The sequence below is a fragment of the Haliaeetus leucocephalus genome, unplaced genomic scaffold (assembly GCF_000737465.1).
Source record: "Haliaeetus leucocephalus isolate CR32 unplaced genomic scaffold, Haliaeetus_leucocephalus-4.0 Scaffold351, whole genome shotgun sequence".
In the NCBI taxonomy this organism is placed as follows: Eukaryota; Metazoa; Chordata; class Aves; order Accipitriformes; family Accipitridae; genus Haliaeetus; species Haliaeetus leucocephalus.
In genome coordinates this window covers 1,794,417-1,807,124 of record NW_010972787.1, presented here as the reverse complement: position 1 = coordinate 1,807,124, position 12,708 = coordinate 1,794,417, and the positions used below count along the sequence as shown (strand labels likewise).

General features: G+C 42.6%; 1 protein-coding gene across 1 annotated transcript in view; it reads left to right on the top strand.

The window, feature by feature from the left end:
• Positions 1 to 11,151, top strand: part of CRYL1 (crystallin, lambda 1) — a 55,346-nt gene extending 44,195 nt beyond the window's left edge. The window contains exons 6-7 of the mRNA XM_010572796.1: positions 8,911 to 9,017; positions 11,038 to 11,151. Coding sequence (XP_010571098.1) covers positions 8,911 to 9,017; positions 11,038 to 11,151 — 221 coding nt within the window. The remainder of the gene's footprint in view (positions 1 to 8,910; positions 9,018 to 11,037) is intronic.
• Positions 11,152 to 12,708: the final 1,557 nt, after the last annotated feature.

Genomic DNA, 12,708 nt, shown 5'->3' with positions numbered 1-12,708 from the left:
GGACTTTCAAGGAAGATAGAGTATTCCCCTTTTCATCTCTATAATCCTATATCCACTACTCCCTTAGAACATTTTACTCATTCCTGTTCTTCCACACTCTGCCATAGTTGTAAACATGTGGTGGAAGGAAGATTCAGGGAACTCCTACCTTCCCTGGAGGTATTTCTGTTCTGTATTCATGGTTCTCAGGTGCCTGCTGCAACATCTGCGTTCTTCCACAGCCTCTTCTCTCCAACATTGATGAGGTGAGCGTGCAAGGAAGATGGAGGTTTAGAAAGGGAGCCAACAAAGCACACAGACAAGAGGAAGCTATTGTCATTCCTGTGCTGCGAGTTGATTCCCCTCTTTCTCTATCCCACATGCATCTTGTGTCATTCTTTTTCTCCAGCTGGAGATAGTGGGGCACAGTGTGGGCACAGCAACTGGATGCAAGGAGAGAGATTGATTGTTTTTAACAGCCCCATTTGCCATCTTCTTCCTGTTTCTCCAGCTCCCTGGTGTTGCCCTATCTGTCTCACACTGTTTACGGATGGTAATTCTTCCAGCTTAAGCTGCTCCCGAGGCAGTATCAACAAGGATTAAAGTTAAAGTAATTCTGTCATATTTGTTTTCCATCTTCTTCGCTATGCTCCAGTGAAGTGCTCTTCTCATCCACATTTGCAATAATAGCCCTGACCTTTGAACCAAAGGACTCCTAAGTCTAAACGCCTGGAGTCAAATATTTGCCAATGTTGAGTTTGCAGTTGAAAAGCAAAGTGATTTTTCCAGCAGTGTTCCCCATTGCTCAAGTGCCTTCTTGAGGCTTGCAGCATAGGGTTGATCTTGATTACTGAAACCGAGTTAAAGATTGCACTAGTCTCCACTGACATTTCACACTGGGAGTGTGTCTTGGTTTCGGCTGAGATAGAGTTAATTTTCTTCTTAGTAGCTGGTATAGTGTGGTTTGGATTTAATGTGAGAATGATGTTGATAACACACTGATGCTTTAGTTGTTGCTGAGTAGCGCTTATCTTAAGTTAAGGATTTTTCAGTTTCCCGTGCTCTGCCAGCAAGCAGGTGTACAAGAAGCTGTACTGAGTGAAACTGAGACAGCTGACGCAAAATATCCAAAGGGATATTCCATACCATAGGACATCATGCTCAGTATATAAACTGGAGGGAGTTGGCTGGGAGGGGCGGATTGCTGCTCGGGCATTGGTCAGCGGGTGGTGAGCAATTGCACTGTGCATCACTCCTCTTTTCTTAGATTTTGTGTTTTTTTAATTTTATTTTATTAAATTAATTTTCATTACAATTATTATTATTATATTTTATTATTGTTAGTATTACATTTTATTTTATTTTAGTTGTTAAATTGTTCTTATCTCAACCCACAAGTTTTACTTTTTTTTTCCAATTCTCCTTCCCATCCTACTGGGAGGTGGGGGAGTGAGTGAGCAGCTGCATAGTGTGTAGTTGCTGGGTGGGCTTAAGCCATGACAGAGCGCTATCCTGAGTTAGCTATTTTGAAATTATTATTTTTTTAATCTTTGAGTGAGATCATGTGTATATTCTAAGTTTTTATACTAATTCTGGTGTATTTCCCTAACTTGAGACTTGAAAGATTTTGCAGTGTCCACCCCCTGCTTGGCATGCAGCATACATGCCTGCATGTTGCCATTTCAGCCACAATGTTTGTGGAATGATTAGTGAAAGTGACTTATCCATATGACACCCCCCTGCCCCTGTCAAGGGAAGGTCAACCTCAGGGTGGAATACAGTGGACATGTAAAGAATCAGTTCCATGGTAGTTCCCTAAGCAACATAACCTGCATCTTTAGATGTTAGTATCACCAGGGCAGCTTGGTGTGCTGACTCTGAAAAGTAACACGGAGGGTGGAGTGGAGTGGAGACGCCGTGGCCAGGCTCTGTGATTGCAGGGATAGGGAACTGGAATGATAGGAACAAGAACAGCTGGTCCTTGCATTGGATCCACTGGAGCAAGGAAGTAAAATAATGGGGGTTCTGTCAACCTAATGCCCTACTTTTGATTTATATCACATGTGCCCAGTTCTGGGCACAAACATCATGTAACAAACATCATGTCCTTTGGGTGAACTTTGCTCATTATAATATCATTATAATACCAAAACACACCTCCATCCCAAAAGCTACCCACCTCCAAGGTGCAACCACCCCCCCCATGGAGCATGCGCTCTGAATCTATTCTAGCATATACCTTTAAAAGCAAAGCGAGAGAACTTTATACCAATCAAAGTAAAGGTATGTATGACTAGAGTCACTCAAGCTCCACCTAAAAGAAAAAATAGTACAAAAAGACCCCAAAAGAGGAAGACTGTTAGGGAAGATACCATCATAGACAAGTCAGGAGGACATCGCTGATTTCTGGGACCAGTCAATGGGCTGAGCCTCTCTCTCCCCCCCCATAGGGACACCTATTGGATGAGATTCAAACACTCGGCTGTACCGAGTGCTTCCCCAGGAAACTTAGAAATCTCTATATGTGGAGTTGCTTTCTTTTTTGATTTTGTGTGCTGTGTTCAATATTCGCATGTGCTTTGCAGACAGTGTGTTTATCACCTGCAATCCAAAAGAACCTGTACTGTTACCCTTTAATGCAACAATGTTGAGATCAGCTATACTAATGCTGCTGCTCTTCTCTAGACCCGTAACTTTTTTTCTTACCTTTTCCTATTTTGCTGACTTTGCATAAGGCTTCTTTTCATTCACACATTGCATGCAGTGAGTGAATTGCATTACCCAACCTGCATTTGGCATGTTTCTGTTGCATTGGTGAGCTACACCCACCCAGAAATTGTTCTGATTCATTCAGGCTGTAGATGAGCTGCCAGTAGGAGCTCAATTTCCAGGACTAGCTGGCTAAGTGAGCTTTGAAGGCCATCTGCAGCTCAGGAATTCACATTGACCAGTGTCCTGGTTTCAGCTGGGATAGAGTTAACAGTCTTCCTAGTAGCTGGTACAGTGCTATGTTTTGAGTTTAGTATGCAAAGAATGTTGATAACACTGATGTTTTCAGTTGTTGCTGAGTAATGTTTACTCTAAAATCAAGGATTTTTCAGCTTCTCATCCCCAGCCAGCGAGAAAGCTGGAGGGGCACAAGAAGTTGGCACAGGACAGAACCAGGGCAGCTGACCCAAAGTGGCCAACAGGGTATTCCATACCATGTGATGTCATGCCCAGTATGTAAACTGGAGGGAGTGGGGGCTGGGGGGATTGCTGCTCGGGGACTAACTGGGCGTCAATCAGCAGGAGGTGAGCAGTTGCACTGTGCATCATTTGTATATTCCAATCCTTTTATTATTACTGTTGTCATTTTATTAGTGTTATCATTATCATTGTTAGTTTCTTCTTTTCTGTTCTATTAAACTGTTTTTATCTCAACCCAAGAGTTTTACTTCTTTTCCCAATTTTCTCCCCCATCCCACTGGATGGGGAGGAGTGAGTGAGCGGCTGCGTGGTGCTTAGTTGCTGGCTGGGGTTAAACCACAACAGAGAGGTAAATGTGTCAGCCACATCCAAGCATTCAGCTTTCCCAAGATACTAATGTTATCTCTTTAGATCGAGACTTGTGAAAAAGATTTCTGGCACACAGTCTTCTCTTCTACCTTCTCCTGACTGTACCAAAATCAAAACTACCCAGATCTATGGTATTATTACACAAGCTTACCAGGTGGTTGAGAGGTTCCCCTCAGGTACTTTTGAAAAGTACCAAACCCAAACTATTTGGCACTGGTCTAGGTGTCATAGACCTGTGTCAGCTGGATAAGCACCAGAATAACTGGTAACAGACACTGCTCTGTTTAGCATTCCTTCCATTGCCAGTTGCTCATGTGGATTTGCTTGAATTGCCATATTTCACTGAATTGCCATTTTTGATTTTGTGATTGTCCAGCTGGCAACAGCTGCTGCCAGCAGCTGTGAGTTAGCAAGTGTACCCAAGTCCACATAGTTCTGCAGTCTTCAGCCTCAGTCATTTCTACTTCTACATCTGGGAACTTCACGCATGATGTTGCATGATGTGGGGGCAAACTTTTTGCTCAGACTCCTCACTGTTAGAAGAAAAAGCTCACGTGAGCAAGGTGGAATGTAAAGATCATCATCTTGTGATTGGTGCATGAGTCCCATGCAGAATTGTCTTGGGTTCCCAAGATTACTCATGTGGATAATATATCCCCTGTGGGTTGATCTGGGTTGGCTTCAGGTGCCAAAGTCTGTGAGCCCATCTGTTAAGATGTAATAAGCAAGCACTTACGCTAATGACAGGGTATGGCCAGTAAACCCTGATAACCAGTGGTCCTTTCCAGAGTGTTTATGGAGGCGGATGGTCTCTGCTTATTCCCTCAGTGAAGAGACAGAATCATATCACAGCCCATTCCCCATCCCACAGTAATGCTTCTCTTCCTGAATCTCACTTCCTGCCAGTGATATTTTGGAGCCCACTGGGTAATTTGAAGGTTTCTGGCTGTGTGTCAATCAAAAGTGAGCAAAATACTAAATTTACATATAATTAGAGCACCAGTATACCTCTATGACCAGCTGACCTCCCTTTTTGTGTTGGAGAAGGCCAGAACATGCCGGAGTGTGTTCTAGAAACACATATGCTCCATGGGTAGATAACACAAGAGAACAGGCTGACTAAATGCTGATTGGCACACTCCTGGCACCACATAGAGGTTCAAGCTACTTAACAAGGCTGCTGGTTTTCTCACAGCCTCCTTTCTTCTGATGCTGGAGGATGTTTCTAGTCCATTTTTTAAGAGAGTTGAATACTCTCAAATCTCTCCACATTGCTCTCATGCAATGGACATGTTCTCCCGTTCTGTCCTTTCAGTTGTTTATCTGATCATCATCATGACTTCAGGGTGCTAATTTCTTAAAGGAAATTGAATACTTCCTTGAGCACTTGTCCGTTGAAAGTTCTTCTGTCTTTGGTCCAGAAACAAGAGTGTTCTCCATACTCTTACTGACCTCAGAGGCCTTTTGGAAAACCTGTACTTCAGCGATTTCAGGCGTGTTAAGCAGTGTAAGTGTTGTAGTTTATGATTCATAGCTGCCAGTAGTCAGAGGTTTTCATTCATTTATCCACCTTTCAACCTCAACCATTTACGGTTAGACAGGTGTGACTTCCATGGTATTTGATATCACACCGTATTGCATTCCAGGGAACTGTCTACAAGCTGTTCAGGAAAAGAGACTGCTTAATGACTCTTGACCTGAGTTGCATTCTTTTGTGTGGTAGTCAGGCCACCCCACTTACATTTCCGGCATTTTGTGGTTGGATAAGACCATGAGCACTTCAGGTTCATGCTTCTTGGTCTGTACGATCTCCTGAGTCTTTGTGAAAGAGTTGGTGACGGTAACTGCTTGCCTTTGTCTTCTGCATCTTTCTCCTCTTTGCTTTGATAATTAGCTAATAAAAAGAGAGTTAAGGATGCAAATTCTTCAGTCTCTAAGGTTCTCAGAAAAGGAAGATTGTTACAAGCTTTTAGTGGATATCCAGAACTTCCCTTCTCAGATCTAGGGTGTGATCGCGTTGGCTTGCTTACTGCCAGACAAGCATTGCTCATTTACTGCTGTGGTCCAGCTCATGACTTCTTGACTGATGTACAGTGGGAAAGGCTGCCTTATCCTTTCTTGATTATGTGGTAGTTAATAGCACTAAAAAGTCTACTGGACGTATATGTCTGGCTAAATGACCGATTTCTCTTTTTGGTGCATTTATCATTCCAGTTCCTCTCTAGTGCCTCAACAATAATTTTTTTAAATTCCTACTGGAGCTGATGGAAGCTCGACCTTTTTGTAATTCAGCCAAGGTCTACTTGACTGCCGTTTTACCCATTATTACCAGTTAGCTGGTTCTCAGGTTCTCTGACCACATGTTTTTTAAGATGTTCACAGCAGGGTCAGCTCTGAGGTCAGACCAAGCTGCTCAGGGTTTCATCCAGTCTTGAAAACCCCCAGAGACTGCACAACCTCTGTGGGCAACCTGTGCCAGTGGTTGAGTATCCAGTCTGAACCTCTCGTTTCAAATTATGCCTATTGTCTCTTGTCCTCCTGCTGTGCAACAACTGTAAAGAGCCTGTTTCCGTCTACTCGGTGATCTCCCTTGAGGCACTGGGAAGCTGCTGTTAGGTCCCTCTCAAAGTCCTTTCTGCTCCAGGTTGAACAAGCCTAGCTCCCCCAGCCTCTCCTCACAGGGCAAGTGCTCCAGGCCCTACCATTCTGGTGGCCTCTGCTGAAGTTGCTGCAGTTTGTCAATGTCTTACTGGGGAATCCCAAACCGAATGCAGTATTCTGGATGCAGCCTACTGAGTGCCAAGTAAAGGGGGTTAATTGCTTCCTTCAATCTGCTGGCTGTGTTGTTAACACAGCCCAGGATGTTGCTGGCCCTCTTTGCTGCCAGAGCACACTGTTGGTTCACACTCAGCTTGCTGCCTACCACGACCAGATCTTGGGGTTCACAAGCCTGTGTTGTTGCAAGGAGCTCTTCCTTCTAAGGTGCAGGATTCTTGCATTTGTCCATGTCAGATTTTTTAAGGTTTTGTATTGGCTCATTCCTCCAGCCTGTCTAAGGGCAGCCCAGCCCTCCATTAGCTGGTCCATCCCCCGCCCAATTTGGTGTCATTCACAAACTTTATGAGCCAGTGCTGTTAAGCAGTACAAATCTTAGGATAGATTCCTGCAGTACTCCACTTTTACTGGCCTCCAGGTAGAGTACAACCAATTAACTACTACCTCTGAGCCTGAGTATCCAACCCATTTTTTGTCTGTCTAGTTGTCCAAGCATGTAGACCTTAATGTCCTAACTTTGATACAAGAATATCATGGGAGACAGTGTCAAATGCCCTTATAAAGTTGAGGTAAATTATATTAACTACTTTCCTATTTTCCACAAATCCAGTGATTTTATCACAGAAGGCAACAAGGTCAATCAGACATGATTTACACCATGGTGTACCCATTGGTGACTACATGCTGACTGTCACAATCACTTTCTTCTTATTCCTGTGCCCAGAAATTTGTTTCAAGAGGACTTGCTCCTTGATTTTCTCAGGGACAGAAGTGAGATTGATTGGCCTGTAGTACCCTGGATTGTTCTCTTGATCTTTTCTGAAGATGGGTGCAATATTTGCCTCAGTCATCTGGAGATCTCAAATGATGACATTGGTGCATTGACTGGCATGATTTTTAAGATTCAATAGAAAGCAGCCTTGCGAGGGCATGGGCCATTTCTCTCATAACCTTGGATACAGTCTGTTGCATCCCATGGTCTCAGGTGGGGCTGAGTTCTTGCAGGTAGTCACTGACTGGATCGTCTGCTGCTGCTGCTAACTCTTCTCCTCCTTGAACCCTACCCCTAAGCACAGAGGTATAGGAGACCTTGTCAGTGAAGACTGAAGCAAAGAAAGCAATGAGGAACTCTGCTTTACCTGTTTCTCCTGTCACTAAATCACCCACTCATTCAGCAACAAGCCCACACTTTCTTGTTCAGCCTTCTATTACTAATGTAACAGTGGAAGTCCTTCTTGTTGCCCTTGACATCCTGGCAAGTCTCAACTGGACCTGAGCTTTGGCTTTCCTAACACCATGCCTACATGCCTAGGCAGTGTTTTTAAATTTCTTCTTTACAGCCTGTCTCTGCTTCCACCTCCTGTATGCTGCCTTTTTGCACTGGAGCGCATCCAAGCCAATCTCTTGATACATTTACTTGTCTTCCTGAATATCAGGATGGACTGTTCTTGCCCTTGGAGGATGCTGTCCTTTACTGACCTCTCCACTGATGCTGACCCACAGGCTCTCACCCAGCCAGTCACCCATCCCATAGAATAGCTCCATACATCTGAGCTGCTCCTTTACAGAGATAGCACACCTCCTCCTTGTCTTTCCTGCTTGTCTTTCCTGAAGTGTGTATCTGTTCTCTGCAGCACTCCACTTGTGAGAGCCATCCCATCACACCTCAGTTGCTCCAACAATGTTGTAGTTGTGTGACCACACATGGAGCTGTTATTTCCCCTGCTTGTTTCCCAGGCTGCACATATTTGTGCTCATACACTAGAGGTGGACTCCTGCCTTTTTTTTGTACTTTGTTGAGGTTTCTCTTGTACCTGTTACTCTGTACTCTTTTCTTTCCACCCCAGTACACCCCTTCCTCACTTGACTATGGGTTGTAATCTCACTTTTCCAGTGTTCCTAATATAAAGCTTTTCTCACCAGATTGGCCAGTTTTTTTGCAAAGATGCTTTTCCTCTACTTTGTCAGGTGGATGCAGTCTCCCCCTAGCAGTGCTCAACTGTCAAAGAGGGTCCTGTGGTCATAAAAGCCAAATCCCTGTCACTAACCCCAGTTGCAATACAAGGTGTTGATCTGCAAGATCCATCTGTTCCTCCTTAACCCTTTCTCCTTCACTGGAGGCCACCTGGGTCTCCATGCCTTTGACGCTTTCCCCCTGAGCCATGTTGCTGTTGATACACTCCAGGTCAATCAATAAAAATAATAACAGGAATGCTTCAACTGATATGACATATACCAAACAGGAGGAGAGGAGAGGTGAGAGCACTCTCCTTGTGGCCAGGGAAGCTTTCTGGTCTCAAGTAACAAAGTGCAAGTATGTCCATGGTTGTGTACTACACCCCTCACATAGCATTGCCTGCTGGTATGTAACATTAATTGGTTTTGCAACGAAGGCATGTCCTAAATGATTTTTCCATGAACCTTAATGAAAATGTGGTGGATAGAGTCTGTTTTTTCTTTGTGACAATTAGGTGTCTTAGGCATAAGAGTACACCTTTTTTTGGACTCTGATTTAAGACAGTGCTTAACCACAGGCAGCCTTTCTGAACTTAAGTAGGAACTTCTGTTGAGATGTAATTTTTTGCTCTTATTTTTTAGGTATTTCAAATTATTGTGAAAGATACCGTGAAGGTATGAGACTTGTTCTGAACACCTTTGGACCAGTTCCAGAATTTTCAGGTGAAATTGAGCAGAAAATCAGTCAGGTAAATACAGAGTTGATAAATGCAGTGACATGCAGAACAAAGAATGTTGGCTTTTATTTTAACATTTGTACCATTTCAGTTTACTCTTAGAGGTATCTGTAGTCTGTATTTCTTGTGTGAATGTGTACTTTAAGTGAAAAGATCAGGACAGAATGCATTTAAGTCCCTTTCCAAAGCAATTTAACATACATCAAGGGAAAGTGATTTAGCAGCTGAGTAACTTTATTATGAGACAGAGGAGTCAACTGCTAGCAGCTCTGGGTTATTGACAAATCCTCCACGCTATTTCTTACCACTTCTGTCCTGTGTCCTCTGCCATAATATGCACAGCTCCAAGCTTCCTTTCCTACATGACTTTCCTCCCCGTGTCTTCCTTCTACTCCATCTTCCTGCGTAAACCCTGTAGCTTTTTTCTTCTGGGTGTTATTTTTCTTGGTTTTGTATACTTTACAAACTAGAGCTCCAGTCTGTAATGTGTGCAAATAAGCATGTGAGCAGTCCAGTAAGGTTACTTACATGTTTAAAGATAAGATGTGTTTAAGTGCTATGCTGGATTGGGACCTAGTTTGTCTGTTAAGATTTCGAGGCCCACAGTTTGTTTATAATCGCTATATAGGCTATTTTGTATGGCCATAGGAATTAACTGAAGTATTGGCATTTCCTAACTCTGCCTTTTCATAGTTGCCTTTTTTAATGCTTCACTAAAGAACACGTGTAGGTGTTGAATCGTTCCTGATCAGCTGGCAGAGATTAATTCCAAATATGGAGGCAGTCCATCTGGAAGACAGCATCTTTGTTCCTTTTTATGTTGATGGAATTTCAACATCAGCTATGTTAGAAAGGAAGGAGATTCTTTTATGCTTAAACAACATAGACTGCTTATAATAACAGTCAATAATAATTGTGGAGTTATTCACGATTAGAAGCTTTTAATTGATACAAAACAGTTTGGGTTTCTTTATAGAAAGCTGGATTCCACTTCAGCCTCTGTTTCTGTGTCCCTTTATTATCTTCAGTCTTCAGTGCCAAAGATGCACTTGCAAGAATCCTCTCTTAAGAGTAAAACATTAAACATTTCTTATCTTACTCCTCTGTCCCTCCCCCTGATTTTTTTCTGGAGTGACTGCAGCTTGCTAGTCATTGGTAGCAGGTTTTACCCAGTTTCTCAACACTTGCCTTTTAAACCCCAGGTGCTATTTTGGCAAAGATGACCTTGTGATCTCTACCTGCATTCTCAAAACAGCTTTTTTTCTTTGAAAGAAAATCTGGTACAATGTACTAGCTGGCCAAAGCTTACTAGCTCTTGTTCTCCTTTCAGTGATACATTTAACTTGCACTTCTAAGACAAATTTGTGCACTCAGAAATACTTTTTTTTTCCCCATTTTGTTTTAAATATCATTTTTGCGTGCTAACTTGTTCAGACTTCCACCTTTGTTTCCTCAAATAGTACTGTACCTTCTGTCCCCCATATTCCAATAAACAACAAAAATCATAATTCTGCGCTTGTTATGTGTCTTCCCCTGTCATTTTGATTATAACTGGCACTCCTAAGATAAAATGTTTTTAATAAACACGGTATCCCTCGTTACATTTATTAGGAGCCAGAAGAGAGATCACAGTTTTAAATACACACACACAGGAATTTAGTTTAGAGCACATTTTCAGCCACAGAAATGACCAGGTTGCCTCCTTCCTACTTAATAAAAGGTTATTATCAAAGAGACTAGACAGTGGCTGTGTGGGGCAAACCGAGAGAAGAGGCTGATCCTTTCTGTAGGCACCTTCATTGCCACATTCAGGCCAACCTTCTCCAAGTGGGAGCACTTTTCTTCTCGTACAGGTTAGCTCATTTCCAGTCACCCATGTAAAGAATTAGTGGCCTATTGCTTGTGATAGACTAAATTACAGTTTGTGTGGATGATTACTTGGTGGTCTGACGCAGGAAAAGCAGGAAAATAATGCTGGTGAGAAACTTTACTCGGAAAGTGAGATTTAATCATCTTAAATTTTCTGTTCCAGGCAATGTCTGAAAAAGTTCCGGTTGTTCCAAAAGTCCTGGATGCCAGAAGAAAACGGAGAGATGAATATCTCACTGGTCTTGCCAAACTGAAAAAACAAATGAAATCTGATTGAGGTGTACCTTGTCTAACAGGAGATACCAAGTGAAGAGCAGATCTTCATAAAAAGTGGAAATTTTTGGTCATGCAGAAGAGGAGACTGAATGTGCAACCAATGATCTGCACAAACATAGAGACCAGTGAAACATTTGGTCCAAAATTGTTGTGATGTAATTCATGAATAACTGAAAACAGTTATTTAAAAGTTCAGTTAAAATTTGTCAAATTACTATATATATGCATTAGATGTCTAAGCATTAAGTAGCTTTAGCAATATTAATATTGTGCAATGCTGGAACACAATCATGTTTTAAATAATGCATTTTTCAGCTTGCTTAGGAGTTCAGTGCTTGAACAATATTTGCTTATGCAGGGATCTGAAATAGGCAAACATTAGCTGTTTGTCACTGGAAAAAATAAGCCCTCACTGTGACAGCGAGGTTAATTTGTAAGGCACTGACTGTAGATAGGAGAAGGTTGTATTGAGCAAAGAGTAGATTCACTGACCAGTGAGTTGAGACCTCAACAGCAGTAAGGGTCACTTCACCTTATACCTGTAACTGTTCCACAATGTAGGGGAAAGAATTGCTCCTCCTTTTCCTCCCTTTGGCACTTTTGTACCTGTATGATGATTTAAATGTGAGTAAATAGAGCAGAATTCCCCCCTCATCCCCTATCCCTGGTTCTGTAAGACTTACCAGAGACCTGCTCGGTCTTTTTAAGACCATGCACTTGATACCCCATGGCTTTGCCCCCAGCTTAAGTGAGATGTTTGATGCTGGCCATTGGCATTACTGCATAAATATGTGCCCCGTTTTAAGACTTGTCTATGAGAAGTAAGAGATTTTGATTTAATAGCTAGTTTGGGAGACAGTATGGTGTAGTGTATCGGTCTGGACTTTCTTCCAGGCTATGCCCTGACCGTCTGAGTGATCTTGAGAAGCCAGTTCACCTCTCTGTTGCCGTGTCTATTTTGTACATTATCTGAAGCAAGGACTGCTCCTTTAGGACTCAGATGTAGTGAATGTAACAGCCGTAGCGGAAGGGACCCCAGGTATCTGCTGTTTTGCTCCCCTACAGAGGGAAGGATGCAGTGGCATAGATGTAGCCTTTATGCTTTACTGCTGCCATTCCTACAGGAGACACAACATCTCCTCCGCATAACGTGGATGCAGTATACACCTGGAAGTAGTAATATCCTCAGCTGCTTGCACTGGTGTGTTTCGGTCCACGGCAGACAAAGTGTTATTATGAGTTTATGCACCCTATAATATAGTTGGACTTTGATCTTAGCTGGAACCTTGGGGCATTATAGTTATGCAGATAGAATAACTTGAAACAGTGCATTGCACCCACCCTGCTTGAGTTAAGCATTTCTGAATTTGTGCTAACTGGTCATGTAACTTCAGTCACAGCACAGATGCAGGTTTTAAGCTGTCATTTTCCTAACGCTCTTGTTTTTCACAGAGGGTGCAGCACACAAACGGGTTGCTGAAACTTAATTAGTTACCATTTTGAGCTGAACAGCAGGTATGTTTGCGTGAACATACCAATACCACTTATTTGTGCTTAG